We start from the raw sequence: 23,670 nt of genomic DNA on the forward strand, positions 1-23,670 counted from the left end.
AACTGGGAAGCAACGTAAAAAATGACTCGTTATTTCTTGCGCCACCAGAGGGCCTCGCTAAATGTACTTTGCCCATCTTGCCCCGCCACTGGCTGCAGGTACGGGTAATTCACTTTAGTACATCATCATTCCCAGCACAAACTTCTCACAGCTTTCACTTAAGTACCTACATGTATGGAAGGCAATCCGCCGCGGCTTCTGCCTTGTGTCGGCGGGTGACCTTATTTGCGACGTCGCCAGTGTCATCTGGGAGGGCGGGGCGGCGCGGCCGGCGCCTAGCACTGCTCACTTACTGCCAAGACGTAGCGTTTGCAGAAACAGTTCTAAGGAAATACATACAAATTGTAGCCAGGATTGCACACGGGACGTCTTTCACGTTTGTGATTCGCTAGCAGGCGTATCATGGCCGTTGTCGTTATCGCGACGATGACTGCGAATCGTACGCCCACTTTAGCTTGTAGCGTTGGGCGACCAGCGTTGGCAGCATGGTTCCAATGTTTTTTATCACCTGTTACTGTGCCTGTCACTTTCGCACTTACATACTTGTTAGAAAGTGACAGGTTTGGTGACAGGTGATAAAAATGCGACCGGACTCACTTTTTGTTTCACGAATACTTTATGCGTAAGTAGATATTGCTACCATCCACAATAAATGCATACAGTTGCTTTAAGCTAAGTAGGTACATATAGCTAAAAGCATTCACTGTAAGTAGGTAATACCTACATAAATAGGTAAATAGATACATTTTAGTGGTAACATTAACAGTACATTCAACAAATCATTTTTATTCCACTTTTACAAACATTTCCAACATAACTTTTTGTGTCAACCCTCCAACTATTTTTACCTTAACGTATCCAAAGTCGACTCATTACAAAAGACATCCCTCCATAAAGCCCCGTTTGCCTCGCGTGACCCGCTTCGTTGCCTCTGCCTTTTCAATCGCTACCCGACCACCAACCAGCTATGACCTGATCCAACCCAACCATGGACCAAGGATCTTCGTCTAATCAGGATCCTCGCTTTGATTTCATAGGATCTTATGCCGTTAAATCCTTAAAACTTAAACCAGAAAAATGGATGCGCGTTTTAAGCGTGGAAGAACACAGGTCTACCTTAAAAGACTTCGTGGACAAGCCTTTCCCAGTTCTTCTAGTGGTTGTTTTAACTCATGCTGCTCAGTTAGTACCGGTGGTATCTTTTCCTTGTTATCTGAAGAATAAGGCGGTGTATTATGTTAAGAAGAGGCCAGATGTGGTGCCGAAGGAGAATTGCTCGGAGATGATCATTTTTGGTAAGTTTTTATTGGTGAGTTATAATGTTAGTGCAGTCAGTAGAGTACCTACAAGCCTTAAAAGCAATGGAATTATAAGACATAACAAAGATTCTGACAAAGAAAATGAGTGGATACCTCACAAGATCCTTGTACCTGTCACTTGAGCGAATTACTCAGAAATATGTGTGCAATCTGATTGCTACGCATAAAACCACCTATCTAAAATTGATTGATAAATGCGAATCGCAGACTTACTTTCAACAAAAAAGTTCCGTTGTAATAAAGGTGTTTATGATGTTTTTGAGTTATGTCTCTAGAAAGCTCATTCTGTGACCTAACTTTTACAAAATATAGGAATTTCAATGGTTACATGTCTAAATAATACTGCAAACTCTAACAATTTCTAGGAGACCTAGCTCCAAGACTCATCGACGAACTAGCCTCCCTAGTAGATGAAGTGTTCGTGCCTCTTCTGTCCAATCCACTCAACCATGAGGGCTGGCCGCTGGTGGTCTCGCAGGACATCCTCAAGCAAATACATAGCCTCAAAAGTACAGTTTATGAGGTAAAAATGTTGTGAAACTTTTTCTCGTTTATGCTCGGAAATGTTGACCTTATTGTAGCAAAAATAATAGGTACGGGAAGTTCTTCATTATAGAAAAACGTAAAAACTAATTATTGTACTATTTTAGCGGACGGAAAGTTCGTCGAATACTGACGATTAAGGATTAATGTTATGATTATACAATAATGTGAAAACGAGTAATATATACTTAAACTTAGTAAGCATGCTGCTTTTTAGCTGGTTTGATAAGATGAAATAACAATTCTTTCTTTCATATACATACCAAATATATTCCTTCCCTAATTTTTCCTTCCGACAATCATGAAATACTATAATTTCTGACGATTAAATATCCCTTTTTAATGGCGCAAACTAGGTCAAAGGGAAAGTCAACGGACAAACCGTCCTCCCCATGCCCGTGGGTGTAGAATTAGTGTACGAAGCGGAAAAAGGAGTGCTTCGCGGCGAGGAAGTAGACCTGTATCTGAAGAGCGCTATAGAAGGAGTGGTCATAAAGTGGGCACAGCAGATTAATGATGTGATGATGGAGGATTCGTCGCAGGCGTTTGATAATGGGCAGAATCCTGTGCCGACAGTTGGTGAGTTTGGATGGTTTGAATTAGGTAATGTATCCGAGACCCTAATAAGTCATTGCTCTTTGGTGGAGGAAATCTACGCGAGCAAAACTGCATACAAAAATATGTACATCTACTGGCAATCTAGACAATAATCACTTTTCCAATCAAGCCTAAAATTGTACCCCTTTGCTCGGTTAACTAAGGGTTTTGATATGTTTTGAGTCCCACAAAGTTATGGAATGTTCAGCACGTTCTCGTAATGTCATAATGTATCCATCATGACGAGAAATAAAAGCAGATCGGGTAAATTAAAACCGTTTAAAAAAATTTTTTTTCATGCAGAGTTAGCATTTTGGAAGTCAAGATTGAGCAATCTAAACTACATTTACGATCAACTGAGAGGCGATAGAGTTCGTTGCATGGCGGTTATACTTGAGAAGACAACTTCAGCTTACTATCCGTGCTTCAGTAGATTGTTCAAGAACATAGTTTCTGGTAAGTGTAGTAGTTAAGTAGGTTAAGAAATTATACACTTGAACCTTACCCAAGAATCCCTCTATAGATGGGTGAAAAGCGCCTAAAAATCAGTTCAGGGGTTTTTGAGTTTATCGCGAACATACATACCTACACACAGACAGACGCGGTGGCGGTCTTTATTTTATAAGGTGTTAGTGAAATCGTCTTAAGAGTGCGTGACCGCATCTTCATACAAACATTGACCTCAATTTTTCCTTGAATATTAACGTTATGGAAATAGTTATTTGTACAACAAGAGAGCAAAGTTTGATATTTCTTCGAGTGCTTATTTTGAGTCCCGTGCAAGCGAAAGAAGAATCTTGAGCGTAGTAGGGAGCGAGTAGGGACTCAAAAGCGCACGAGATGTAAATAACTTTGATCTCGTGTAGTACACACAATTTTTCACGTCAGTCAGCCATCAAAAACTACAACCTGAAAAAAATTTAATCCGTCTTCATCACTATTTCGCTCATGTTGTCTGAAGGTATTCTAACAATTAACTTTAATTACCGCAATAAGACAAAACGAAACAAATTTCAATAAAATAATACGAAAATAATGAATTAACGAACATCAATTGACAGTTCTATCGACATTTTTTTTTGTATTAAAAACTTTGTAATATACGGTCCGAATTGCGGATACTACTATTTGTCAACTATATTAGAGATCGGTAAAAGTAGTTAAGTAAAATTATTTACTGCGTAACAATTGCGTAAATTTGTATAAGTTCATTGTTTTGATTGTATAATCAAATACGTAATAAGATATGGTGTTTTTATTAAATTTAAACTTTTATTTAATTAATTATTACGAATGAAGACTCGTAGGCTGTTTTGGAACGATGCGGTCTAACTTATTTCGGGGGTCTATTATAAACCTTCAATATACCGTTGAATTACGTATGCACTTTTTTGTCTCTTTCTTTTTGCTAATGACGTGAAAGGGACAAAGACAATAGAATCCAAATACTTCGAACTTGTATTAGGCCCCGCACGTTGAAATGACATTCGAATATAAAGGTCACTTGAATGTTATTTCGTCTCACTCAGTGAGCAAAATGCTATTTTGCTCTCTGTTTTTAAGCAGTAAATTACCCTTGTTTGAGCTGCTGACGTGAAAATATGTTAACACCATTTTATGTAGGTATATTTAATCATAGTTCCCTTCGTTTCCCTTTTTCTATTTCTATATTATTATAATAGTTCGAAGCGAAAGTCAATTTCTATTCAAATTCTTAAAAGCTCTTTCTTAACTGTTATAATAATAAAAAAAATCGAAAAAAAAACCGGGCAAAATGGCATAGCTATGGTTTAAGTAAATCAAATTGTGTTAAAATATTACTATAAAGTAAAATACCAGAGAGGAAAATGGTAACTACGTGCATGGAGTGCGTAGTATGGAAAAGCGTTTATGAGCCATCATTCACTTTCTTGGTATCTACATAATTATAGTAAATTTACTTGCTTCTTCACTTGTAAATTCCGACGGAAAGCAATATAAAATCTATCTAGAACCATCTCTTCCAAATTCCGACGGAAAGCAATATAAAATCTATCTAGAACCATCTCTTCCAAATTCCGACGGAAAGCAATATAAAATCTATCTAGAACCATCTCTTCCAAATTCCGACGGAAAGCAACATAAAATCTATCTAGAACCATCTCATCCAAATTCCGACGGAAAGCAATATAAAATCTATCTAGAACCACCTCTACCAAATTCCGACGGAAAGCAATATAAAATCTATCTAGAACCATCTCTTCGCAGCCTGCATCTTGAATGAACAGTGCTCATTCATTTTTGTTTTAGCATTGGCCGAAGCTCAGGAAATAGATTTATATTTAAGAACATTAGTGAAGCATTTTCAAGGTTTAGAAGACACAGATTTCACAGAATGTCAACCTCTGTTCCGACCACTGTTCCACGTCATCTGCATGATATGGAGAGACTCTAAGTACTACTGCAGTTCGTCGAAACTTATGGTGCTTTTGAAACAGATTTGTAATTTGCTTATATATCAGGTAAAACATTCATTTGTTTCGATAAATAATATACAGTGATTAAAGTGCAAATAATTTATAGAAAATTATTATGTTTCAGGCAAAAAAATGCTTAGACCCAAGCACGTTATTCCACAGCGACATTGATGAAGCAACACAACGTATACAAGTTACAATAAACATACTGAAGAAATTTCGAAGCACGTTCGAATATTTCAAGGATAATCTATCCAAATATTTTGTAGACAGAAATGTTGTACCATGGACCTTTCACCCAAACGCGGTCTTCGAAAGAATGAACCGATTCTTAAACCGACTAAATACTATACAGTGGTTTTTCAAAACCGTTATGGAATTTCAGAAGCTAGAGAAAATAGAAATTGGTGGCATGAAAGGAAGGGTCCTTAGTGGACAGATTAGAGAAATATCAGCTGAATTTGATTCATATTTTCACGGGTTTGCCTCTAAATCTTATGACGTCTTGGATCCTGATGATAATAAATTTGATGATGATTTTAAAGAATTTCAAGATAATATTGTAGATTTGGATCTAAAACTTTCTACAGTATTAGTCGAGTCTTTTGATAGCTGTTCTAATCTAGAGGCAGTTTTCAAGGTGTTTATATAGAAATTAAAGTACATAGCTTATAAATAATCGATGATCTATTTAAACGTTGATTACATTTTTCAGTTAATCGACATTATAGGATCAATTCTGGATCGACCATTAATAAAAAATGAATTTACCGCAAAATATTGTGAAATACTAGTTATGCTCGAGAAAGAGATAGACATTTGCGAAGTAAGTATTCAGTGAATTTTAGGAAAGTAAATGAGATTGGCTACTTCGACTGTATTTTCTGTTTCTAGGATCTCTTTAAAGAGCAAAGCCATCGCCTGCAAAAATACGGGCATATGGAGGTGGATGCGTACCTCCCCCCAGTGGCAGGGGGCCTCCTGTACATGACGACGTTAGCAGCAAGGATCACGAAGCCTATAGCCTGCTTTCGCAGTTTGCCGCACCCGTAAGTCATCGGGGTGGGGCAAATTGCGAAAGCTGATTATCTGGCTTTAATTCTTCTGTTTCATTCATTTATTTCTTGTGAGACGTCTTTACTTTACTATTTATTGTAGATTCGATTTTCACAAAACACTAGGTAAAAGTAGCAATAGTACTTAATAACTCCGTTGGCCCTTTTTCTATTTTCGCACTTAATAGTATTTTTTGCAATAATACACACATAATACATACAAGGTAGTTATTCACTTTAGCGATATTCAAGTAAATTTTCTCGCACGTAGGATAAAGGATACGGAAGATGCCTTAAAGCTTTTTGAAAGGTATGAGAAACTTATTGAAGAAATTAACGAATTCAAGAAGAAATACTTTAATGATTGGACAGTAAGTGTACCAAAAATTATTGAAACGAAAACGAAGAATATGATATTGGCGCGGCATGGATCCGATCTAGTTTTGAATTTCAGTCCTATGGTAAGATTACAATATCAATGCAAATAAATCTGTGCAAACAAAAATATTTTACTAATAAATGTATGTTTTTGTAGATTCTGGACATTTTAAAAGAAGTACATCATTTACGGAACAACCCGGACACTGGAGAGTTACTTCCAAAAGAAAGTTTAGAGTTATTTGAAAAACAAGAAACTTACAGACAGTATCGCATTAATCTAGGGATCACAATAGATTGGTATAATCAGATTCGAAAAAACAGTCAGAAAGTAGAGTTCGATTTGGTTGAAAGTGAAATAAAGGCAATCGATTTAAGAATAGATATGGCACAAAATGAACTAAATTGGAAATCTCAAGGTAAAAAAAAAATTAGGGGCTTAATGAAAATGAAAATATTTATTTCAGACACCAAGTATCCATATGTTTGTTTACAACATATGTTAGTAATAATATGATATAAATAGGTATATACCTATTAGTGGAAAGTATAGTTCTCATTGGATCGTACATTCAGAGACATCCAATAAGTGATAAGAGGGCTATCCGTCTTAGCTTAGCCATGCTCTATTTTTTTACAAAATTGATTTACAAACTTTGATTGTAGATTTATGGAATTATTTACAAGAGTTGCATACACTAGTTGGCAGTTTGTATCAAAGAATGTCTAAAATACAAGATAATTTAGTGGAAATAAAATCTGTTATGAGCACTTGGTCATCTCAACCATTATTTGAAAGAAAAGAAGGTAAAAAGGTAAGTTAAGGTGTACGATATGAATGCACCTTTGGTCGATTAAAAGCTACCAACAGTACAAATATAGATGTATTTTCTTATTTCATAGGACACTCTGCTAAATTTAGATGATCGTCAAGAGAAAACTACTAAACGATATAGTGATATAACTTCAACAGCAGAACGAATTAGGGAATTGTTGAAAGAAAATATGGAACTGTTTAACATGCAGGACAATCAAGATAGTCAGATATGGCTTAACTATGTAGAATTTATTGATAATTTATTCGAGGAGTCATTGTTTAAGACAATCGCCACAAGGTAGGTAATTAAATTGAGACAATATCTTTCCAATAAGTTTGGTGATTTAATAAAATTTTATATTTATAAAATTATTTCAGTATTTGCTACATATCTGAACACATGGAACCTAAAAACAAACTAGCGCCACTGTTTCAAGCTCAGCTGGAGTTGCTTGAACCAGACATGGTTTTCAATCCTAGTTTAGATCCAAATGAGAAAAAAAGCTTTACAGCTTTGATAATGGGTCTTATTGATGACATATTAAAAATGGCTACTTTGATAGAAAGAATTTATCCTCAGAAAGAGGAATCTTATGCAGCTCAAATTACTCGTAATTCTGATATAGTAGAAATGAAGGATGATATTTTAAATGGTATAGAAAAGGTATTTTTTTATTTTATCTACTTATTAAAGTATTAACAGTTTGTATGTACCAAATTTCATAAACAGTAAAAAAAATGTATAATATTTTTAGGTCATAGAAGATGCAAATGAATTTTGCAAAACTTTCGAAAACTACTCATTCTTATGGCTAGAAGAAAGAGATGCAGTTATGGAAATCTTCCTTACTTATGGAAGAATTCTTGCTCCTGAAGAGATTGATAAAATCGGCTCTGAGGATAAAGACGTGGTTCCCCCAAAACCATGTCCACCTAAAATGGAAGCTTTTAGGGAACAAATCGATCATTACGAAAATCTTTTTATGGATATTGAAGATATTGAACCTTATAAAGTATTTAACTGCTGGTTTCAGGTAAACAGTTTATTACCAATAAATTCAAGAGAAATGTTGCCTTTTAATGGTTCAGTTGTTTTATCTATGTATGCGTTATAAATATATTCTGTTGTAGGTTGATGTAAGACCATTCCGTCAAGCTTTGCTTAACACAGTTAGGAAATGGGGTAATATGTATAAAGAACATTTGGTGAATAACGTCACTTCAAGTTTAAGCGATCTTGGAAATTTCATACGTGAAGCAGACGAAGGTAATATTAGACGAATCGTAAAATACTTATTATATACAATATTATCAAGTGTATCAGATTATTAATCATTATGAAAATTGGCAGGCTTACTTCAGCCCGTACCAGAAGGAAATTATGACGCTCTAGTGACAGTGATGGGGTATTTAATGAATGTGAAAGAGCGTGCAGTGACTACTGATGATATGTTTCAACCTTTAACAGAAACCATAGAACTGCTCAAATTTTACGATATGGATATTCCTGAAGAAGTAAATGTACTACTACAGGTAAGATATGACTTATTTTACAATTTATCTAAGGAGTAAGACTAATGATCAACTGAACACAATATATTCTGTTTTAAAGGAATTACCAGAGCAATGGCAAGCGACAAAGAAATTGGCTTTAACTGTGAAACAGCAAGTAGCTCCGTTGCAAGCAGCTGAAGTAACAGGGATAAGGAAGAAAATCGCAGCCTTTGACAGCCATGTGACTTATTACAGAGAAGTTTTTAAGCGATACGATGTAGGTTAACAGTTTTTCACTAGAAAATATCATATAATAAAACGTCTTTCGTTTAGTAAAATTAAACATAAAATGATTTCAGTTTTTCAAATACGAATGTGAAGATCCGTATGCAGTGATGTCGAAAGTAGATTATGAGTTGTTGAACCTGGAAGAAGACATGAAGGGTATACAAGAATCGGGTTCATTATTTGAGGTTAATGTTCCAGAATTTAAATTTTTGAAGCAGTGCAGAAAGGAGTTGAGGATGCTCAAGGTAAATAAATATAGGGTATTTTATAATTTGTTTATAATGTGGTTAGGATAAAGTTTAATTGTAATTTTTTTAAATTCTGTTACACTTGTATCATTTTCTTTTAATAGCAACTTTGGGATTACGTGTTCATAGTAAGAACCAGCATCGATGATTGGAAAACTACGCCATGGCGTAAAATCGATGTTGAAAATATGGACATTGAATGTAAAAAGTTTGCAAAAGAAATTAGGTTACTGGATAAGGAAATGAGAAGGTTAGTATTTGTCAATTAAATATTTTTAAGTAAAATATAAGTCAGCATTATTCATTGGCAGAAACAGATATAATATGTATGTTAGTTCTTAAAGTTCTTATGATGTAAGGTAATTTTAGTTGGGACACCTATATAAATTTGGAAGCTACCGTAAAAAATATGCTAACATCTTTGAGAGCAGTTGGTGAGTTGCAAAATCCAGCGATAAGAGAAAGACATTGGGACCAACTAATGAGAAGTACCAAGGTAAGTAAAGTATTTAAAGAAGTAAGAAATTATTACAGACTCAAATTCTGTTCTTCTAATGTATGTACATAATGTCAATGTAAATAATCTCATCTAGCTCCATAGCCAATGGAACGCACACGAATCTCAGTCTAATGTTATGGGTGTGAATATTATGTAATGTACTTTTCATGTATATTTAATGCATTTTGCATGGATCGATGTTGTACTAGCACAATTTTTGCTTCTGTTATGACGAAATTGTCACTGAATTATTTCGTAATTGATATTGACGCATTACTTTGCCTGAAGGGAATGTTTATACCAAAATGTGTTAAAGGAATGTACAGAATGCTCGCAAATGTAAATATGTTTATGATCCACAGAGCTTAGCTGCATTGCCACCTGAAGTCACTGTAAGTACTTCAACGGCACGAGGGGCAAACAAACTTTCGGCATGCCATACTTACTTTCAAAATCAAAATCATACCACTTAGCATGTCCTTGTTTTCCTTCACTATATATTTTACAAATTTTGTAGCACAAACAATTAAGTCTAAACCGTTCACAGCTATGCTTATACATGTGAATCTACAATTTATATGGTAATGTTTATGCTCTCATTTGTGGTGTCGTTCTTGTGTTTTTGTTCCATTATTATTAGATCAGGTCCTTGTGCTGTCATTTTAGTGTGTCGACGTAGGATTGTAATTTGTCTATTTTCCCTATTCACTGTTCCTGGTTTGGTGTTAGACTGTGTATGTGTATTTTATGTATGTAACAGGAAAATTATTAAAATATCTTGAATCATCTAGGTAAGGATAGTTATGGATGCCAATACGACGCTGGCGGACTTATTAGCACTCAACTTACACGAATGCGAGGAAGAAGTGAAGAATATTGTAGATAAAGCAGTTAAAGAGATGTCAATGGAGAAAACACTTAAAGACTTAAATACGACGTGGAGCGGGATGGAATTTGAACAAGAAGTTCATAAGAGAACTGGCTGCATACTTTTGAGAGCAAGTGAAGAGCTGATTGAAACATTAGAAGAAAATCAGGTAATAAGAAAATAAAATAAATAAATATGTTGGTTTTACACATAACAAATGCTTTATAATAACTTTAATTTTAGGTTCAACTACAAAATCTTATCACTTCAAAATTCATAGCTCATTTCTTAGAAGAAGTGTCAAGCTGGCAACAAAAACTTTCCATTGCTGACCAAGTGATCACAGTTTGGTTTGAAGTACAACGCACATGGACACATCTGGAGAGTATTTTTATGAGCTCAGAAGATATTAGGAAACAGTTACCAGATGATTCTGCGAGGTTTGACAGAATCGATTCCGAATTTAAGGCGAGTAAATATATTTTACAAAAAAATAAGGCGCCAGCCCCAAATAAAGTCCGAGAGCGAATGTTAATGAAAAAAAAAAAGAATGATGCTGTTAATTAAAAGTAAAGTTATTTTCCAGATTTTATCAACGGACATGTCCAAAACTCCAAATGTTGTGAAAGGTACAAACAAAGAAGGCTTAGTTGCAAAACTCGACGGCCTTCAAAGCGATCTAATTATCTGTGAAAAAGCTCTAGCTGAGTATTTGGAAACAAAAAGACTGGCATTCCCAAGGTTCTATTTTGTTTCATCGGCAGATTTGTTGGATATCTTATCCAATGGAAACCAAGCAGATTTGGTAATAAGGTAAGATATCTTGCATATACAGTCAGCGTCAAATACTTAGTAGCAGTCAAAGTGGCCAAATAGTTCGGTACACCATACTTAATATATGGTGTGCCGAACTATTTGGCTACTTTGGTTGCTACAAAGTATTTGACGCTGACTGTACGAGTAGATTAAGATACAAAATGTGTTCTCCCTAAACTAAAACCGTACAAAATTAAATTGTTCTCAGGCATTTGACAAAACTTTTTGATTCAATAGCAAAATTGAAATTTATCGAAGCAGCTGACAAACCTGGAAAAATAGCTGCTGGAATGATAGCGAAAGATGGAGAATATGTCCCTTTTCATGGAAGCTGTGATTGTACTGGAGCTGTAAGAACAAGAATTAAACATAAGATCTATGTGAGTTTTTCTCGGATCTCATTGGACAATTATTGATTCACTTATTCAATTTATAGGTTGAAGTTTGGCTCAATAGACTGCAAGATATCATGAGATCCTCCATACGAAATTACTTCGGCGAAGGGATGGTATCTTACGAAGAGAAACCAAGAGAACAATGGTTGTTTGATTTCATGGCTCAAGTCTCATTATGCGGCTCTCAAATCTGGTGGACTACTGAAGTTAATATGGCATTTGCTAGACTAGAGGAAGGCTACGACAACGCACTGAAAGACTACTTCAAGAAACAAGTTGCTCAGCTCAGTACTTTGATTACACTTTTGATTGGAGAACTCACGAAGCAGGATCGTCAGAAAATTATGACCATTTGCACTATAGATGTACATTCAAGAGACGTAGTTAGTAAGATGATTCAAGGGAAAGTTGAAGCTGGATCAGCGTTTCAGTGGCAGTCACAACTACGCCACAGGTCTAAAAAATAGTAGAACATCGTCATCAACATCATCACGATCATTCATTTCAGGTTCATATCCATTTTCACGCCATCTTTGCTTTAATTCTTTTGAATTGCTATGTATATCTTCATTGACATCATTACCATCGTTAATTTAATACAAATAATCATAAACTTCATCTTTAGATTTAATTCAAACTCATTTTTTCATATATTTTGTTTCAGATGGGACGAGAAAGAATTTGACTGTTTTGCAAACATCTGTGATGCACAATTCAGATACAGCTATGAGTATTTGGGTAACACTCCTAGACTTGTGATCACACCATTGACTGACCGATGCTATATTACTCTAACCCAGGTACCAATTTCAATACTTATTTCGCTGAAATAAAAATAATTGAATCCGAATTACCTGTTTTTTTTTTCATTTGTAGTCATTACATTTGATAATGGGAGGAGGTCCTGCAGGACCAGCGGGTACTGGGAAAACAGAAACCACTAAGGACTTGGGAAGGGCTTTGGGTATCATGGTCTATGTATTTAACTGCTCAGAACAAATGGATTATCAGGTACATAGACCCTATAGCTATACTAATTATAAGCATAACAAACATTCTTAAACGTCCATCTTACTGAAAAGTTTAATTAATTCAACTTCTTAAAACATGTCAACCGAAACGCCGTATATGTAATAGTTTCTACATGAGTGGCTTGGTAACAATAATTAGATAATTAATAAATGGATGTTAACGATTATTTGAATCGAAATCCTTGCTTGTTTAAATTCAATTTCTAACTTCGCGTTTTATAAAACGAACAAATAATTAAAGACACGGTTTTGTTTTAGTCTTGCGGAAATATTTACAAAGGATTGGCACAAACAGGAGCTTGGGGTTGCTTTGATGAATTCAATAGGATATCTGTTGAAGTATTATCTGTAGTGGCAGTGCAAGTGAAATCTGTTCAAGACGCTATTAGGTAAATTCATAATGTATAGTAAAAAAAAAAACTGAACCGGCCGATTAATTCTATTTATTATTATTATGATTTATTACAGGGATAAAAAAGAGAAATTCAACTTTATGGGTGAAATAATAAGCTTAGTTCCATCCGTTGGCATCTTCATAACCATGAATCCTGGTTACGCCGGTAGAACCGAACTGCCTGAAAATTTGAAAGCCCTCTTTAGACCTTGTGCCATGGTGGTTCCTGATTTTGAATTGATCTGTGAAATTATGTTGGTAGCAGAAGGGTTTCAAGATGCCAGAGTTTTAGCGCGGAAATTTATAACATTGTACACATTATGTAAAGAACTGCTTTCGAAACAAGATCATTACGATTGGGGCTTGAGAGCAATTAAATCCGTGTTAGTAGTAGCTGGATCTTTAAAGGTAATTCTGATGTTAATTTTATTTAAAATTATTAATACATACATGAAACAAAGTAACTGACAGTAATAGATATTTTATAGAGAGGCGATCCTGGAAGACCAGAAGAAGAAGTATTGATGAGAGCACTTCGTGATTTCAACATACCAAAAATTGTAACAGATGATATGCCTGTATTCATGGGGCTCATAGGCGATTTATTCCCTGCACTTGAAGTACCGAGAAAACGTGACTTGGAATTTGAAAGGACAGTCAAGCAAGCTGCTATGGACCTTTCGCTTCAACCAGAAGACAATTTCATCTTAAAAGTAGTTCAACTTGAAGAGTTGTTAGAAGTTCGCCACTCTGTATTTATTGTAGGCAATGCTGGTACAGGAAAAACTCAAGTGTGGAAATCGTTATTCAAAACCTACCAAAATCTTAAAAAGAAACCTATATTCAACGATCTGAATCCAAAGGCAGTGACTAACGACGAACTATTTGGCATAATTAATCCAGCAACTAGAGAATGGAAAGATGGATTATTCTCTGTAATAATGAGAGATCAAGCTAATATTGTGGGTGAAAATCCTAAATGGATTGTTCTAGATGGTGATATAGATCCTATGTGGATTGAGTCACTCAATACAGTCATGGACGATAATAAAATTTTGACGCTTGCTAGTAATGAACGAATAGCACTTACTCCTACAATGAGATTGATGTTTGAGATTTCGAATCTTCGTACAGCAACTCCAGCTACTGTCTCTAGAGCTGGTATTCTGTACATTAATCCACAAGATTTAGGATGGAATCCGTAAGATCCATACCATTTTTTTTCATTCCACAAAAAGACTATAGCTTGTGTCAATCATGATGTATGAATCAAGCTATAGTCACTTTATTCTAATGCAACAATGTTTTTCAGATACGTTACAAGTTGGATAGAAACTCGAAAAATACCAGCTGAAAAATCCAATCTAGTCATGCTTTTTGATAAGTACATTCCGCCATGTTTGGAGACGATAAGAAACAGATTCAAGAAGATAACTCCCGTAGCCGAAATGGCTCATATTCAAATGCTGTGTCATCTACTAAACTGTTTACTGGTACCCGAAAATACTCCTGCCGATTGTCCAAAAGAGTTGCATGACATGTATTTTGTGTTTGCTTGCGTTTGGGCTTTTGGATCAGCTATGTTCCAAGATACTGCTATTGATTATAGAGTCGGTAAGTATATTTTTGAATCAGTTCTGTCCTCCGGTGTAAAAAAATACTCTACTTTCACGCTTATTTTTTTTACAGAATTTACCAAGTGGTGGGTGAACGAATTTAAAAATGTTAAGTTTCCCGCTGGCGGCACAGTGTTTGATTACTATATTGACACTGAAACTAAACAGTTTACATTATGGACAGAAAAAGTTCCCAAGTTTGAATTAGATTCCGATATACCACTACAGGTAAGAAATTACACAAGAATAATGGGAACCAGTAAACCTGATAAAGAAATTCTGTACCAAATGTATATGTAACTTTATGTGAGTAGGATTGCAGTTCTAAGTTCGTTTTATTTCAGGCTGTATTAGTGCCAACAGCGGAAACCGTTAGAATAAGGTACTTCCTGGACTTACTAATGAAGAATAAACATCCAGTTATGTTGGTCGGTGGCGCTGGTTGCGGCAAAACAGTATTGGTCAACGAGAAATTACAAGGGTACCTTACTCGTATATCTAACATCATATTTTTTTCCTTATATAAAATTTGTTATTACCTATCAACTATTTAACTTTTTCAGACTGTCAGAAAACTACGCTGTCCAGTCAGTACCATTTAATTTTTACACCTCTTCTGAGATGCTGCAAAAGGTTCTAGAAAAACCTTTAGAAAAAAAAGCAGGCCGCAACTACGGTCCGCCAGGCAGCAAAACACTAGTTTACTTCATAGATGACATGAATATGCCTGAAGTAGACAATTATGGAACAGTACAACCTCACACTATCATAAGACAACATTTAGACTACAACCATTGGTATGACCGAACAAAACTTTCCCTGAAAGACATCCATAATACCCAATACGTGTCCTGCATGAATCCAACATCAGGCAGTTTTACCATCAACCCTAGATTGCAAAGGCATTTCTGCGTTTTTGCGATCAGTTTTCCGAATACAGAAGCGCTGAACAATATTTACCATTCTATTTTGAGTCAGCATGTTACCAATCCTGAGTTGCGAATCAGTCCGTCGATTGGCAAGTTGTCATGTAAGTTGATTAATATATTTAAATACAAATAAGCTCAGATGTTAAAAATTGTAATGGTATAGTAAGTCGTTGTTTCGTTGATTATTCACTATATATTGAAATGGTAATAATTGTTAAGAAAACTTATGAAGAGTGGAACTTATATAGTTGAATTATTTCTATTTTTATGTCGATAATATATTTTTGTTTCAGCCAATGTTGTCACAGCTTCTATAGCGCTACACAATAAAGTCTCGCAAGTATTTCTACCCACTGCAATAAAATTTCATTATATTTTTAATTTGAGGGACTTATCTAACATTTTCCAGGTGAGATGAGCATTAAGGAATTACGTTATTTGTTACAAATTAAATGTTCATAAAAGAACAAAAACGTTACGCCTTAATGAAAACAGTTTAATTCAGTACTGATAAAATGTGAAACTTAAAATATAACGTAACATTTTCAGGGTCTCCTATTTAGTTCTAATGAATGTCTTGAAAATGCATCAGATTTAATTCGTTTATGGATGCACGAAACCCACCGTGTCTACGGCGATAAGCTTACCGAAGAAAAAGATATTGATGCTTTTCTGAAGATGCAAGTTGATATTTGCAAGAAAAACTTTGAGGTATTTAGATATTTGTGTATTTCTTAACAGAGAGATTTGGGATAATTTGAATAAGAATACTTTGAAGATCATTTGTCTTTACAGGAAATAGATGAAGGTGTGGTATTCGAGAGACCTAACATTTTCTGTCACTTTGCTGGTGGCATTGGTGAGCCTAAGTATATGTCAGTCGGTAGCTGGGAGAAGTTGAATAAATTACTGACGGAAGCAATGGCGAGCTACAATGATCTTATAGCTGCAATGAACTTAGTTCTGTTTGAAGATGCTATGATGCATATTTGCAGGTAACAAAATAATGGAGTATGATGATAAGGACTCCTAACTACCACAAAAATGCATGTTTGGTTAATTCAAATTCCATAAAACCGGGGTTTGAAGAGTGACCCAGGATACTGTAACCATGGCAACGAGTGATAAGAAAAAGATAATGTACAACCTGACCAAATCTACGTTGCGGATTTGAATTTGTCTAGTGTAAAATTAGTTTATATTGTTCTAGTAGTTTTTTTGTGTAATTAGGCAAGTCACTAGAAGTTATCCGCCTTTTGGTCTCTGTCGACGTAGTATATACATATGTAGCACAAGTTTACGTTCAGGTTACTTATCATTTATTAAATAAGAACTACGTTTTGTTTACAATTGTAGGTTTCACTTCAATTCAATTCAATATTTTTATTTCGGATAATACAATCCATATTAGTGTTAGTACATAGCACACCGAAACGTACTTAAAGTTGTAAAATTTAACCAGTCTTTTTCAACAATGGTAGGTTCTGGAAAATCAACTTTAAACAAACTTCATCAACTTTCGTTTCTACTTTTTTTCCTTTCAGAATTAACCGTATCCTAGAAAGTCCAAGAGGAAGTGCTTTGCTAGTAGGCGTAGGAGGTTCTGGAAAACAATCACTTTCACGCTTAGCTGCCTTTATATCAAGTTTGGAAGTTATTCAAATTCAACTAAAGAAAGGTTATGGGGTCACAGATCTTAAGGTATCACCAATTTTGGAATCATCTTTATTTGAAAACATCAACTAAATCAAAAATTTAAAATATCAACCATGACGAAATGCTAGGTGGTAAATTGTATTGTGTTTTTTAGAAAGAACTATCAAATCTATACATCAAAACTGGACTTAAGAATGTAGGTATAATGTTCTTGATGACCGATGCTCAGGTAGCCAATGAGCAATTCTTAGTTCTTATCAATGACATGTTGGCGTCTGGTGAAGTTGCAGACTTGTTTCCGGATGATGAAGTTGAAAATATTCTTGCCGGTGTTAGAAATGAGGTAATCTTTCAAACTAGTATTTATACATCTTTAGCTTAAATAAAGAAAACAATATAATATTATATTTTGATTTATTTTTCAAAAGATGACAATTTATTATTTGCATAGGTGAAAGGAGCAGGTCTTCCAGACACAAGAGAAGTTTGCTGGAAATTCTTTATAGACAGAGTTCGCAAACAATTGAAAGTTGTATTGTGCTTCTCGCCAGTGGGTTCTACTTTGAGAGTGCGATCTCGAAAATTTCCTGCTCTAATCAATTGCACTTCAATAAATTGGTTTCATGAATGGCCACAAGAAGCTCTTGTTTCTGTGTCTATGCGGTTTTTGGAGGAACTGAGTGTTTTACCGGTAAGATTTTTTTATTTATAATAACGGTACAGCTTGCATAGCAGTTGCCCAATGTAATAGAGTAGCAAGTGATGTATCCCTTGATTTAAACATTTTAAACCTTAGTAATTTTAAACAATTTTTATTGAATTTAATGTATATATTGCAGGTCGCCCTACGGGATTCAATTTCTAGGTTCATGGCATATGTCCATACATCGGTGAATACTATTTCAAAAGCGTATTTAGCGAATGAAAGAAGGTACAATTATACAACTCCAAAAAGTTATCTTGAGCAAATCAGTTTGTATTCAAAATTGGTTTATAATAAAACTGATGAACTGCGAGCTAAGATAACTAGGTAGGTAATTAAAATTAATCATAATTATTTAAGAACTATCTCGAGAAGCTATAAATCTACTTTATTTATTTTATTAATAACGAAAATGTTGAAATATTTTTAGATTAGAAAATGGTTTAGAAAAACTACGCAGTACAGCATCGCAAGTCGATGAATTGAAAGCAAAATTAGCTATCCAAGAAATTGAACTGCAACAAAAAAATGAAGCGGCTGATAAACTTATTGAACGCGTTGGCGTTGAAACAGCTAAAGTACAAAGCGAAAAAGCTTTAGGTAATAAACATGAATGTAGTAAATTATAGTAAATTTTAAAAACGATTATCTATGTGCATTGTTTTAAATTATAGCTGACGAGGAGGAAGAAAAAGTAGCAGTAATTGCAGAAGAAGTATCTAAGAAACAAAAGGATTGTGAAGAGGACCTCATCAAAGCAGAACCGGCGCTTATAGCTGCACAAGAAGCTTTAAACACATTAAACAAAGCTAATCTTACTGAACTGAAGTCTTTTGGTTCACCTCCAGGCGCAGTCACTAATGTTACGGCTGCTGTGATGGTGCTATTAGCTCCCGGTGGAAAAATCCCTAAGGATAGGAGCTGGAAAGCAGCTAAGGTATTTATATAATCTCACAAGACTTTACTAACTGGTAACCCTTTTATTTATTAAACTTTACAAGCCTCGATCAATCAATTTATGTTTTCAGTCCACCTTATAAATATATATTTCAAAATGTCACATACACGTTTAATAGCATATTAAGTCTTGTAGCGCGTTTATGAATAAGACCATAAACTTTAACAATTATTGTTTGTACTGATTAATTTTAATGAACACATTTATTTGTATCGCAGGTTGTAATGGCAAAAGTTGATATGTTTTTGGAGGCGCTTGTGAATTATGACAAGGAAAATATTCATCCAGATGTGATAAAAGCTATCCAGCCGTATCTAAAAGATTCAGAATTTGAACCAGGTATTTTTATTCTAACTTGGATTATCAATATATGAAAACGCCACTTTCCTTTCTCTTGTATAACTAAATGTAGATAGGGAGACTACTACTCAGCAAGTGATTGTTTTGCAGAATTTATTAGATCTAAGTCAGCTGCCGCAGCAGGTCTTTGTGCGTGGGTCATAAACATAATCAAATTCTTTGAGGTGTTCTGTGACGTTGAACCTAAACGGAAAGCTTTGGCAGCTGCTAACGCTGAACTGGCTGCAGCTTCTGAGAAGTTAAAAGCTATTAAAGCTAAAGTTGCCGTAAGTATGAATACTTTAATTTTATAAATAGATACAGTAGAAGTTAACGATACATTAATTCAATTTTTTTGTAGTCTTTAGAAGAACAATTAGCAACATTGACTGCTGATTTCGAAAAAGCAACAGCAGAGAAGCTAAAATGTCAACAAGAAGCCGATGCCACAAATAGAACTATTCAACTCGCTAACAGATTGGTTAATGGTTTGGCAAGTGAGAATGTCAGATGGGCAGAAGCGGTTTCAAAGTAAGTTTATATTCTAAGAAACTAATATTACTCATACACACATATACGCTAGCTAAGTTAACAAAGCTATGTGGAAATTTAGTAAGTAAAACAGTTTTATGTCATCATTATATGTACTTTAGACAACCTTTTAGCAGTTTTCGGCGTTATTAAATTAAGCTTGAAAATATTTTTAGTTTCATGCAGCAGAGTACAACATTACCTGGAGATGTGCTTCTTGTATGCGCGTTCATATCTTATGTGGGCTGCTTCACTAAACAGTACAGGTTGGATTTACTTCATAAAAACTGGCTTGTATTTATGAAGACTTTGGAGGTTAGTATTAACATGAATCATTAAAGTAAAGTTTCGGCTTGTAGTGTTGTAGTGAATATCAAATTGATAACTAAGTAACTAATGACAATTTGGTTTTTTTAGCCACCTATACCAATAACAGAAGGACTAGATCCGTTAACAATGTTGACTGATGATACGACTATAGCGATGTGGCAAAATGAAGGATTACCCTCCGATCGAATGAGTACTGAAAATGCTACGATACTTTCAAATTCAGATAGGTGGCCGCTTATGATTGATCCACAAGTAAGTATTAATTATAAAGGTTGATTATGTGATTAAAAAATAAACGATTCTAATTCAATAATATAAATTTATTTCAGCTGCAAGGTGTAAAATGGATCAAACAGAAATATGGCGATAAATTACGGGTTATACGGTTAGGGCACAAGGGGTATTTGGATACTATAGAGAAAGCTATTATTAAAGGAGAAACTGTTTTGCTTGAAAATATTGATGAAACTGTCGATCCAGTTTTGGATCCTTTGTTAGGAAGGAATCTAATCAAAAAGGGAAGGTTAGTAATAAATACTTCAAGCATGTAACATGAAAACAATCATGGTTGATGGCATGGTAAAAGTAATGATTCATATTTCAGAGCCATCAAAATCGGTGACAAGGAAGTAGAGTATAGTCCTAACTTTAGACTGATCTTACATACGAAGCTAGCTAACCCCCACTACAAGCCAGAAATGCAAGCTCAAACAACTCTAGTCAATTTCACGGTAACTCGTGACGGCTTGGAAGATCAGCTACTAGCTGAGGTAGTCAAAGCTGAGAGACCTGATTTAGAAGAATTGAAAGCAGAATTAACAAAACAGCAAAATGAATTTAAGATACAGTTGAAGGGTTTGGAGGATGATTTGCTATCAAGGCTGTCTTCGGCAGGAGATAATATTCTAGGTGACACAGCTTTAGTAGAAAATTTGGAAACTACGAAGAAAACAGCTGCTGATATTGAGAAAAAGGTATAGATATACTTTACCGTAGTAGAAAGGTATACTTTAATGTCCTCTTATAATCTAACAAACTAGATGTAACAAAATAATGGAAAGTTGAATTCATGCATTTTTATTTATAAATTGTAGGTTGCAGAAGCAAAAGTGACGTCACATCAGATAGACCAAGCCCGAGAATTCTACAGGCCAGCCTCTGCCAGGGCATCTCTATTGTACTTCATCTTAAACGAATTGAATACTATTAATCCCATATACCAATTCTCTCTGAAGGTATACAAGAAAGAATTAAATTTTCTTCCATTTAAAGTACATTACTATTGACGATAGTGAATAAATATAAGTTTCGAAATTTCAGGCTTTCAGCGTTGTTTTCCAAAAAGCAATATCCAAAGCAGAACCTGCAGAGGAAGTCAGCCAACGAATCAAAAATTTAATTGACTGCATCAGTTATTCAGTGTTTCAGTATACTTCTAGGGGGTTATTCGAATGTGACAAACTTATTTTTGCATCCCAGATGACTTTTCAGGTATGTAACAAATTTCTAGGTTCGATAATTTTTTGCCTTAATCGATGAAAAATATTAATACAAAATGTTTTAGGTTCTTCTAATGAGCGAAGAATTATCACCAGCTGAATTAGATTTCTTCCTTCGTTTCCCTATTAAACCCCACGTGACCAGTCCTGTTGATTTCTTATCCCACACAAGCTGGGGAGGCATTTGTTCTCTAGCTGGTAAGGATGAGTTCAGAAATCTGGACCGGGATATAGAGACGTCTCCTAAGAGATGGAAGAAGATTGTTGAAATGGACTGTCCTGAGAGGGAGAAGTTTCCACAAGTAAGTGATAAAAAAGGTATTTCCTAAATTATTAAATAGTTATCGACGTTGGTGGCAATGATCCGCTAAGAACGATATTAATATTATCAATGAGGGAAAAACAATTCCTCATTAATATTTCCATTTTGTTTAAGGAATGGAAAAATAAAACAGCAATTCAGAGACTTTGTATGTTAAGGGCTTTAAGACCTGATCGAATGACATATGCAGTGGCGTAAGTTCTATTAAAGTATTCTTGCTACAGTTTTAGTTACTGTTACGATATATATTGATTTATTCTATGTATTTTTTTCTAGAGCATTTATTGAAGAAAAAATGGGTGCCAAATATGTTGAAAATAGAACAGTAGAATTCAGCAAGTCATTTGAAGAGACCAGTCCAACTACTCCAATATTTTTCATCTTGTCACCTGGAGTGAATCCTTTAAAAGACGTGGAAGCATTAGGGAAAGTAATGGGATTTACAGCTGACAACGGGAACTTCCATAACGTGTCTTTAGGCCAGGGTCAAGAAGTCGTAGCTGAGCAAGCAATGGATGAAGCATTAGCTAAAGGACATTGGGTTGTACTACAGGTATAAAGAATCCAAAAAAATAATCAATTTAATAATGATGCTCGTATACATGAATTATTACACTAAAATGTTGCTTATGAACGCTACTCTTTTAATAGTTCTGAATTCTGTAGCTTAGTTTTGATTTCTAGTTAAAACTTGACTAAAGTAAAGTCGCTAAGCATGGCCCGCTTTTTTTAAGTCTTCTAACTTGCAAGAGCATTATTAAATTCCTGTCCCGGTCGCACAGTGGCTTTAACCGCTGGAATCATCGGCGGGGCAACAATATAATTACGTGTGTGTGATAGAAATAGGAACAGGCGGGTTAATGTCCCAAATTCTTCGTGTTTAGCAGCCTTACTTTAGGTAACTAGTTTTTCAATGGAATTCAAAATAAGATTAGCGTTTTTAAGCGACAATTAGAGCCAGTGATATGCTCTAAATTTACTTGATTTTCAGAATATTCATTTAGTGAAGAAATGGCTGTCCAGTCTTGAGAAGAAAATGGAGAGTTTTGCAACAGGGAGTCACGAGAATTACCGTTTGTTTATGTCAGCGGAACCTGCTGCTACTCCATCAGCCCACATCATTCCTCAGGGAATATTGGAGTCTAGCATTAAAATTACTAACGAGCCTCCGACAGGTATGCAGGTAAGACAATTTTTTTAAAGTAATTATGGTTTATAAGAGTTTTGAGAATTGGTTAAATTCTTCTCTAATATTTTCTAGTATTTGGCTTACAAATTTCTACGGAAATTTCTAGTTATTTTTTATTTTCCATCTGGACTGGTTTTATCTCATTTCAGGCTAATATACACAAGGCTTTAGATAATTTCAACCAAGAGACTCTAGAAATGTGTGGCAAGGAAGCAGAATTCAAAGCAATTTTATTCGCATTGTGCTACTTCCATGCAGTTGTGGCCGAAAGGAGAAAATTTGGGCCTCAAGGTTGGAACAAAATCTATCCATTCAATGTTGGTAAGTAAAATTTTATATCAAGCTAAGCTGGTAGTATAATAACAGGATTATTTTTCATATTATATTTCAATGTTATGTA

General features: G+C 34.9%; 1 protein-coding gene across 1 annotated transcript in view; it reads left to right on the forward strand.

Annotated features, from left to right (window-relative positions):
- Positions 1–415: 415 nt before the first annotated feature.
- Positions 416–23,670, forward strand: part of LOC133519354 (dynein beta chain, ciliary) — a 35,147-nt gene continuing 11,892 nt past the window's right edge. The window contains exons 1-57 of the mRNA XM_061853396.1: positions 416–1,295; positions 1,685–1,842; positions 2,219–2,441; positions 2,763–2,915; positions 4,749–4,960; positions 5,040–5,555; positions 5,631–5,741; positions 5,810–5,964; positions 6,242–6,431; positions 6,506–6,767; positions 7,015–7,163; positions 7,252–7,463; positions 7,544–7,829; positions 7,921–8,199; positions 8,297–8,432; positions 8,517–8,698; positions 8,778–8,936; positions 9,019–9,192; positions 9,300–9,445; positions 9,565–9,691; positions 10,486–10,731; positions 10,806–11,034; positions 11,138–11,375; positions 11,587–11,728; positions 11,815–12,227; positions 12,438–12,573; positions 12,650–12,784; positions 13,063–13,193; positions 13,273–13,606; positions 13,687–14,399; positions 14,511–14,812; positions 14,888–15,042; positions 15,159–15,295; positions 15,378–15,844; positions 16,037–16,152; positions 16,293–16,454; positions 16,539–16,738; positions 17,288–17,444; positions 17,554–17,742; positions 17,851–18,090; positions 18,239–18,429; positions 18,533–18,702; positions 18,777–19,039; positions 19,279–19,399; positions 19,511–19,686; positions 19,761–19,930; positions 20,107–20,245; positions 20,348–20,512; positions 20,590–20,783; positions 20,865–21,234; positions 21,355–21,495; positions 21,581–21,751; positions 21,825–22,061; positions 22,196–22,275; positions 22,358–22,634; positions 23,073–23,264; positions 23,420–23,591. Coding sequence (XP_061709380.1) covers positions 989–1,295; positions 1,685–1,842; positions 2,219–2,441; positions 2,763–2,915; positions 4,749–4,960; positions 5,040–5,555; positions 5,631–5,741; positions 5,810–5,964; positions 6,242–6,431; positions 6,506–6,767; positions 7,015–7,163; positions 7,252–7,463; positions 7,544–7,829; positions 7,921–8,199; positions 8,297–8,432; positions 8,517–8,698; positions 8,778–8,936; positions 9,019–9,192; positions 9,300–9,445; positions 9,565–9,691; positions 10,486–10,731; positions 10,806–11,034; positions 11,138–11,375; positions 11,587–11,728; positions 11,815–12,227; positions 12,438–12,573; positions 12,650–12,784; positions 13,063–13,193; positions 13,273–13,606; positions 13,687–14,399; positions 14,511–14,812; positions 14,888–15,042; positions 15,159–15,295; positions 15,378–15,844; positions 16,037–16,152; positions 16,293–16,454; positions 16,539–16,738; positions 17,288–17,444; positions 17,554–17,742; positions 17,851–18,090; positions 18,239–18,429; positions 18,533–18,702; positions 18,777–19,039; positions 19,279–19,399; positions 19,511–19,686; positions 19,761–19,930; positions 20,107–20,245; positions 20,348–20,512; positions 20,590–20,783; positions 20,865–21,234; positions 21,355–21,495; positions 21,581–21,751; positions 21,825–22,061; positions 22,196–22,275; positions 22,358–22,634; positions 23,073–23,264; positions 23,420–23,591 — 12,208 coding nt within the window. The 5' untranslated portion in view covers positions 416–988. The remainder of the gene's footprint in view (positions 1,296–1,684; positions 1,843–2,218; positions 2,442–2,762; positions 2,916–4,748; positions 4,961–5,039; positions 5,556–5,630; positions 5,742–5,809; positions 5,965–6,241; positions 6,432–6,505; positions 6,768–7,014; positions 7,164–7,251; positions 7,464–7,543; positions 7,830–7,920; positions 8,200–8,296; positions 8,433–8,516; positions 8,699–8,777; positions 8,937–9,018; positions 9,193–9,299; positions 9,446–9,564; positions 9,692–10,485; positions 10,732–10,805; positions 11,035–11,137; positions 11,376–11,586; positions 11,729–11,814; positions 12,228–12,437; positions 12,574–12,649; positions 12,785–13,062; positions 13,194–13,272; positions 13,607–13,686; positions 14,400–14,510; positions 14,813–14,887; positions 15,043–15,158; positions 15,296–15,377; positions 15,845–16,036; positions 16,153–16,292; positions 16,455–16,538; positions 16,739–17,287; positions 17,445–17,553; positions 17,743–17,850; positions 18,091–18,238; positions 18,430–18,532; positions 18,703–18,776; positions 19,040–19,278; positions 19,400–19,510; positions 19,687–19,760; positions 19,931–20,106; positions 20,246–20,347; positions 20,513–20,589; positions 20,784–20,864; positions 21,235–21,354; positions 21,496–21,580; positions 21,752–21,824; positions 22,062–22,195; positions 22,276–22,357; positions 22,635–23,072; positions 23,265–23,419; positions 23,592–23,670) is intronic.

Source organism: Cydia pomonella, chromosome 6 (genome assembly GCF_033807575.1).
Source record: "Cydia pomonella isolate Wapato2018A chromosome 6, ilCydPomo1, whole genome shotgun sequence".
Taxonomy (NCBI): Eukaryota; Metazoa; Arthropoda; class Insecta; order Lepidoptera; family Tortricidae; genus Cydia; species Cydia pomonella.